Consider the following 7645-nt stretch of genomic DNA (forward strand, 5'->3'; position numbering starts at 1 on the left):
AAACAATGTGTACAACTTTTTGATTTCTCTTATTACTAATCAATGGACTAATGTTCGTTGTAATACAATTAGTTTATTTTGGCAAATTCTGAGATAAAATCTTACCTTAAAAAGTTACTAATAATCACATCTAACTTGCAGGTTCCACATGCAACGTCAGCGGCGCCTGCCGGAGGAGCACGCGCGGTTCTACGCGGCCGAGATCTCGCTCGCGCTGCACTTCCTGCACGAGCGAGGCGTCATCTACCGCGACCTCAAGCTCGACAACGTGCTGCTCGACCACGAGGGACATATTAAGCTTACTGATTATGGCATGTGCAAGGTAAAAAATGTTTTTTTTTTTTTGTAAAATGACCAATCACGGAGTTTTGCCATGGTTTTGTTTGAAATTAGTTTCGTGTGAAGCTTTCGATATTGTGAATCACGTTAAAGTGCTCAAAAGTTGGATATTTTAATGCATTTTTTTAAATGGTTGAGTGAAATAAGGCTTATTAATAAATGAGACTGACGAATCTTCGATATATGTAAAGCAGTCAATTGTTTAATTTTAATTTACAGTGGACCTTCTGGGTTCCACAAGGAACATAGCTTGGACCTCCCAAATTTTTTTAACAACGAAATTCCCTTTATATTCTTATTAAAATTTTGCGTCATACAAGTGATATTAATATGCAAAATTACTGAGCAATAATTAATATCTTACAAAAACAACTCTTTAACAACTCCCCACTTACCTACCTAAAATTCTAGGAGGGAGTCCGACCAGGCGACACCACATCGACATTCTGCGGTACCCCCAACTACATAGCTCCCGAGATCCTTCGCGGCGAGGAGTACGGCTTCTCCGTGGACTGGTGGGCGCTGGGGGTGCTGACATACGAGATGCTGGCTGGACGGTCGCCCTTCGATATAGCACAGGCGGCTGATAACCCTGATCAGAACACTGAGGATTATCTCTTCCAGGTACACAGAAGTAGTTCATAACGGATTATCAAAAAAAAATGCGTAAGAGAGTGCCTACATAAGGGAATTCATAAAGAAATACATAGAGGGCGTAAATAAGGCAATAGATAAGTTAGAGTAAATAGGGATAATAGATAAGAGTAATACCACTCGGAGACATTTAATGATTACTTAAGTCACTCCTTAGTGGCAAATTGTCATAGAAATTCTGCACTAAGGAACGGCTCACGTAACCATTAAATGTTTCTGAGTGTGTCCATTACAGTGCATAGGGAAGTAGTAATTTACTACTTCAGCTTAATAGCAGCAGTTACTAATATTAGTTAAATTTTATTCATCAATTTCTTAGACATAGTCTAGGATACATATTCACTTTTAGACACACATACACTTATATTTACCTTCAACCAATTCCAGGTGATCCTAGAGAAAACGATCCGTATCCCCCGGTCCCTGTCGGTGAAGGCGGCGTCGGTGCTGAAGGGCTTCCTCAACAAGAACCCGGCGGAGCGGCTCGGCTGCGGCGACAGCGGCTTCCTCGACATCGTCAGCCATCCCTTCTTCAAGAGCATCGAGTGGGAGATGGTGAGGATTCTGTCCAACTATAGTGGACTGCCAAAGCTGCGAATTCTCTGATTTGTCATCGTGGTGTAGCAATCGGTTTCACGGCATACGAGTATGCCGCTACTCACGGGGACAGCCCGATCATAGGTGGCGCTTTACGAGAAGGCTTGCTACATCCCCCCCACTATAGTAATTTGACTATTTGTTTATTTTAATTGTTAACGTTAATATGAGTCACATCTTGCAAGAACCTTAAATAGAAAAACATAACCCGTCTAAAAGTAATAAAAACTTTAACCTAATCAGGAGTAGTGATTGGTGAATTTTTTGATTTGATTGAGAATCAGACTAAATTTTAGATGGTTTCATACTAATTTATATTTATTTATTTCCATTCGTAAGCATCGTAGCAAATATTAAGTACACGATTTAGTCAGGGCCAGGCGCCTGAGGATGCCGCAACGGTTTCCTACATATAAAAATGTATGGTTATGCCATACGGTACGTCCGGCACCGCTCCGGACTCAGACGCGGCGGGGAGGGTGCTAGCAGTGGGTGCTGCAGCGATGCCGCTCACTTGTTTATTGTATTGAGCCTTGTAATTTCATACTCAAGTCATCAAATGATATATCTACTATTAGCGCTCTTTCAACAACTAAAGCAAGTTTATAGATAGATAGATAAATTCTTTATTGTGCACACCAATTAAAAATCAACAAAAACAAACAAAATTTTTGAAATCTCTTCTCGCTAAAATCTTATCGCTAAAAGCGATCTCTTACAGACAACCTTTGGATGGATTGTGACAAAAAGGAAATAACCATAGCGTTTATTTTTGTATTATGTATAGTAATATACTATTCATCCTCCCCTCAGCTGGAGCAGAAGCAGGTGGTGCCGCCGTTCAAGCCGCGGCTGGAGGGCGAGCGGGACCTGGCCAACTTCCCGCCCGAGTTCACCGACGAGCCCGTGCATCTCACGCCCGACAACGAGTACGTATACCCTTATCTTAGGGGAAACTTCACACCAAAATAAAAAAAAATCAAACTCCAGACTACGTGTGTACCGAATTTCATTAAAATTGGCCATTAGAATGCACACCAGAGAGACAAAAGTCTGCCTCCTTACTATGTTGGAGTTTGCCTTCCAGTCTAATTGAATGAAGCTGGGTACCAGTATTTTACATGTGTCTGACCTCCTCAATCCTCAACCTGGGCAACACAGAGAAAGCAAGAGGCCTTAAAAATCTATTTTTTCACCAATTTAACTGTAATCTTGCCACAATTTTTTTCAATTTGACCTTTGGTCTCACATGGAGTCTGAAATATTCTCATTGATTTATTTTACAACATATTTTTTACATTTTCAAACAATAAATACGAAAATATATATCTATATATATAAAAATGAAAGCCGCTTTCCGTTGTCACAAGATAACATGAAAACGGCTTGACCGATTTGGCTGAAAATTAGAGGGGAGGTAACTTAGACCCGGGAGAAGGTTTTAAGATTTTTTCATCATCCGGCTACGCGACGCGGGTGAAATCGCGGGCGAAAGCTAGTATTAAATAAATATTCTAATTATTATTCTTTGTGTTCCTTAGCACGGTGATCGCGGACATCGACCAGTCGGAGTTCGAGGGCTTCGAGTACGTGAACCCGCTGCTGATGTCGCTGGAGGACTGCGTGTGACGTCACGCCTGTCTGCTGCACCCCTACCACGAGCCCGATCAGGTGAAGGAAATTAGGCCTTATTGTTGAAGAGAGATGGGACAATTTGCTTTGTCAGGAGGCAACATTGTTGTTGTAGAAAATTATGCCTTCTGCTGTGAAGAAGATAGGTCAGTTTGCTTTAACATCTTTTGTAAGAGGTTCCGTTTAAAATTCAACCTTATTGCTACAGACATTAGACAGATAATATCAATTTGCAATTTACTTTTTCGAGTGATGTTTTAAAAACTATTTTTTGAAAATCAACCTTAATGCGGGGATGAAAAATTGCTTTGTGTATCGCCATGTCTTTGCGCCCGCAACCACGCATTCCAAAATGAACAAGCACTATGTTTCACTATGGTCCTCCGAAGAAAATATACCAGATTGGAAATTACCATCACTTGCGGATCCCTAAGTCGGTTAAAAAGTATGATTTTAAATAACTAATTGTTTTTTCCAGGCATACGGCTACGGTGCAGAGTCGTCGTCATCGGACTACGACAGCGTTTGCTCGGAGCTGCCGCCGCGCAAGCCCACGCTGCTGCAGCACATGTTCTGTCTGCCGCTCAACTGACGACGCGACAAGCACGACAAGCACGACAAGCACGACACACGCGACAAACACGACAGGTACACGCAGCCGCAGTAATGTACTTGTCGCATGATCAAAACTTTGATAGGTGCAGCCAGCAACAATAATTTGACACATTTTTTAACTTAGATAGGTATAGTCAGCTACTGTTATGTATTTGTCACAATTTTTTACTCCATCATCATCAAACTCTCTTCTAATCATCGCCCTTATCCCAATTTTGTTAAGGACCTGCCCTTAATAAAATTGCAGCTTGTTTTTTCTTAAATAACAGTACAATTAAAATGTTTGTATATTGGACACAGTTCATTCTCATCTTTGCAATATTGTGTTGTACAGTTCTTAACGAAAAGCAGGTACACCGATAACTTACGTCAGATTTCTTAAAATAACTGTTTACCTGTTGTTTTAAAAACTGACGTTTATATTGTCGGTGTACTTGGTTCAAATGACGGAAATTGGCAATATGTGCAAACCGTCAAGTAGCTAATTTCCAAATAACACAGTTATTTGTCAAAAGCCGACCCCGACATAGTTGGGAAAAGGCTCTGAGGATGATGATTTGTCAAAAACTGTAACATGAATTTTAACCAAAGTGTGTCTATTTTATTGTGGTTGACTGTACCAACTTAGCGATAAGTGAAGCCATTGGTGATAGGATCTTGTTTTACTAATTAACTACTTCTATAGTGTCGGCCTTCTAAATTAGGTGACGTTTGTAAAGATATGACGCCTCGAATTTAAGGCTTATTAAAGTACCGTCAGAAATTAAGAACAAAAATTAAATTTAAAAATGGCTGTCATAATTTTTTGGTATGGCAACAAAATATTGTAATGTTGCCACTATCAGAAATTTTACGGTAGGTTTTTAAATTTGATTTTGTTAGTGTATTTTTGGCGATACTTAATTCTATTCTTAAGATTAAAATTGTAAATAAAAATATACTTATGTATAAAATTAAAAATAAAATATCGCATGAAAAGTCGCATGCATTTAGAAATTCAAGGATCAAGATTGCTTGAAGTATAATGTTTGATGGATGATCCTTGTGGCATTACTAAATTAGAATATAACATTAGTATATAAAATTGTATTTATATATACTACGACGCACATAACGTGCCAATTATGAAAGCACAAGTATTTAGGTGTCAATGGCTTCACAAATTCTCGCTTAATATCAAAGAAATGTATAAAATATGTCGGTACTGCTTGTTGGCACATTTATAATGTAATTACATATGTTAAAACAGTGATTTTAAGTCATTGTTATTAAGCTGTATTGAACCACCGTCGAAATTAATAACGTTCTTAATAAGTTGTAGAGAACAATTTCTATAACTTTCACAGAGTTTTACGAGAAAAATGAGTATTGATAAAGTATTATTTAAGTACACACACGACCTAAATATTCCGAAAATAAAAAACAAAAATATACTAAATTATAACACATTATTTTATCATCCTAAGTATTATTATTAACATTCCACCATAAATCACTTAACAATATTAAAAAACACATAGATCTGAATTTATTTATTGCTTAAAGGAATTGATGTCGACACGATGCCACCATGGAAGGAATTTGTAATATTCTTCTACATATTAAGTTATTTTAAAAGGCTAAAAGTGCTTGTAAGATGTAGCCAATATTGGTGCTCGGTAAACCGCGCGTGTTTTGAACAACGCTTGAAACTCGGTCGGGAGCAGCGAACACACTTTCCTATTAATAAAAACTTAGATCACTTTAAACCCCCAACTAGAGGGGCATACGCTTCTGTACATAAATTAAATAAACAAAAATTCATCTATGTATAATAACTATACGAGGAAGTATTATAAGACTTAATATTTTTGAAATTATTGTAGTAGTCTATCTAATTACCTTTCTGAGAGGAAGTTGACGGTTCGACGACTCTGTCGTGTACCGTCGCGGTTTCTAACAAATCATTATGTTTTTGAGCAATAAAATATATAGTAGTATTATTGTATTGTATTGTAATTATGCGAGACAGGTGAACTGCTCAATCAAAGCACGTAAGGAATTAAAAGTAGTTGAAAAATTTTGATGGCCGACCGGTCTCACCGATACTTATAGCCCTTATCAAACATTAGTGTATACCCTAGATACCTAGACATAAGCTAGATTCGTAGCTATGATATGCGGGGAATGGCACGTAGCATGAAAAAATACATATACTATCATTTGGTACTTTATTTTGAACCCTATATTGTACAGCTGTCGGTATGTTGTCGATGTTTTAAAATGTCAAAGCCTTTTTGTTGAAATTATTAAAAAACTTGTAAATAAAACATAACATGCTGCGCGCCATTTTACCGCTATTATAATACAATTAATGGCACAGAAAGTGACCCATCTCTCGACGTATTATTTATCCTAGTATTCTTCAATTGTTCCTTAAGCTGGTCGCTTTCCGTGCCACTGAGTGTATGATATATTCCATTCCCTATTGTAGATTCTGTTGTCCTTCATAGCTAATCACCACTCGTTTAGGTAGCCAACGAATTTTATAATAAAAAAACATATAATATTGAGCACTGAGACAAATTTAAAATTGTGTACATTATAAACAAATTAATATGAAAAAAAAAACTCGTAAAATACATCGGTTATTATATAATATAACAAATTATTGTTAATGTAGAAGAAAAGACTTATTATATAAAGATTATCGATCGTAATGTGTGGTTCGCGTGGCAGAGAGCTCAAGTCCACAAACTATTCTAAATAGTGCGTAGTAAGTACCTATCTATTAGACATTTTGCACCGATATTATATTATACATAGTTGTGACGCGGTGTCGCCTCCCCCGCCGGCTGCCGTGACGTCACGCGCAGCGGGCGGCGGCCGGCGCTATATGTGTTGTCGCCCATATTCCTGTACTCGTGTGCGTTGCAAGTCAGACGATGTCCTGCTGTTGCGTTGTTGTCGCGGCGCCTCGCCGGCTGCCTGCATAGGTTTCTTTGTATAATTTATATCGTTAAGTATTTAATTATTGGTAAGCGACAGTATTGTGGTACTATTAACGCTTTAGATGTAATTAGTTAACATTCCATGTAACTGGGGCTACCCTGGCATCACAGCGAATACGTTTGCATTGTTACAATATGTTCTCATGTTTTGTCATTTTAAATATTATCAATTATAACGGCACGTTGTATTGTCAAACGTTAAGTTTGAATTCTATTATGATAAATGTTTTATTACCAAAAATTTTGTAATGTCTATAAAATCTTACTAACTGCATGACAAGTGACATTTTAACAATTATAATTAGTTATAAGAGGAATTGTTAAACAGTTACATTTCGCAACTTAGAACAAAACTATGTATCTTAGTTTTAATTATTTTTAGTTGATCGCATGTAATATTCCCCGTTTGCGGTAAGGAATCATAAAAGATAGATTTTTACATAAAGTATGTTGATTTATTGTATTTAATTTCGGCCGTATTTACTTGTATTGTGAAACACCAATAAATGTATGTTACTTAAAGATTTCATTGTGAAGTACTTGGTGCGTGATTGAGACATACTGTCAAATTAGACTGGAGAAATTGGGATACTGTAACTATTCTATGCTTAACTGAAAATAAAGAAGATTAATCAGAATATTGTTTTTTCTTTGTAATAATTTAATAGCAAACTATTCTATCCACCTTTATTTACCGTAGGGTAAATCTACATTTAAGTACTAAACAAATAAGTTACATATTTTATAAGTAGTTATAAAATATGTAACTTATTTGTTTAGTACTTAAATGTAGATTTGTTGTCGGCTATTAATAGTTA

At 37.0% G+C, this 7645-nt stretch overlaps 1 protein-coding gene across 1 annotated transcript in view; it reads left to right on the forward strand.

Annotated features, from left to right (window-relative positions):
- Positions 1–7465, forward strand: part of Apkc (atypical protein kinase C) — a 193361-nt gene extending 185896 nt beyond the window's left edge. Inside the window, exons 8-13 of the mRNA XM_049847043.2 lie at positions 142–322; positions 751–963; positions 1381–1548; positions 2404–2519; positions 3132–3261; positions 3701–7465. Of these exons, the coding sequence (XP_049703000.1) occupies positions 142–322; positions 751–963; positions 1381–1548; positions 2404–2519; positions 3132–3219 (766 nt within the window). The 3' untranslated portion in view covers positions 3220–3261; positions 3701–7465. The remainder of the gene's footprint in view (positions 1–141; positions 323–750; positions 964–1380; positions 1549–2403; positions 2520–3131; positions 3262–3700) is intronic.
- The last annotated feature ends 180 nt before the right edge of the window (positions 7466–7645 follow it).

Source organism: Helicoverpa armigera, chromosome 18 (genome assembly GCF_030705265.1).
Source record: "Helicoverpa armigera isolate CAAS_96S chromosome 18, ASM3070526v1, whole genome shotgun sequence".
Lineage (NCBI taxonomy): Eukaryota > Metazoa > Arthropoda > Insecta > Lepidoptera > Noctuidae > Helicoverpa > Helicoverpa armigera.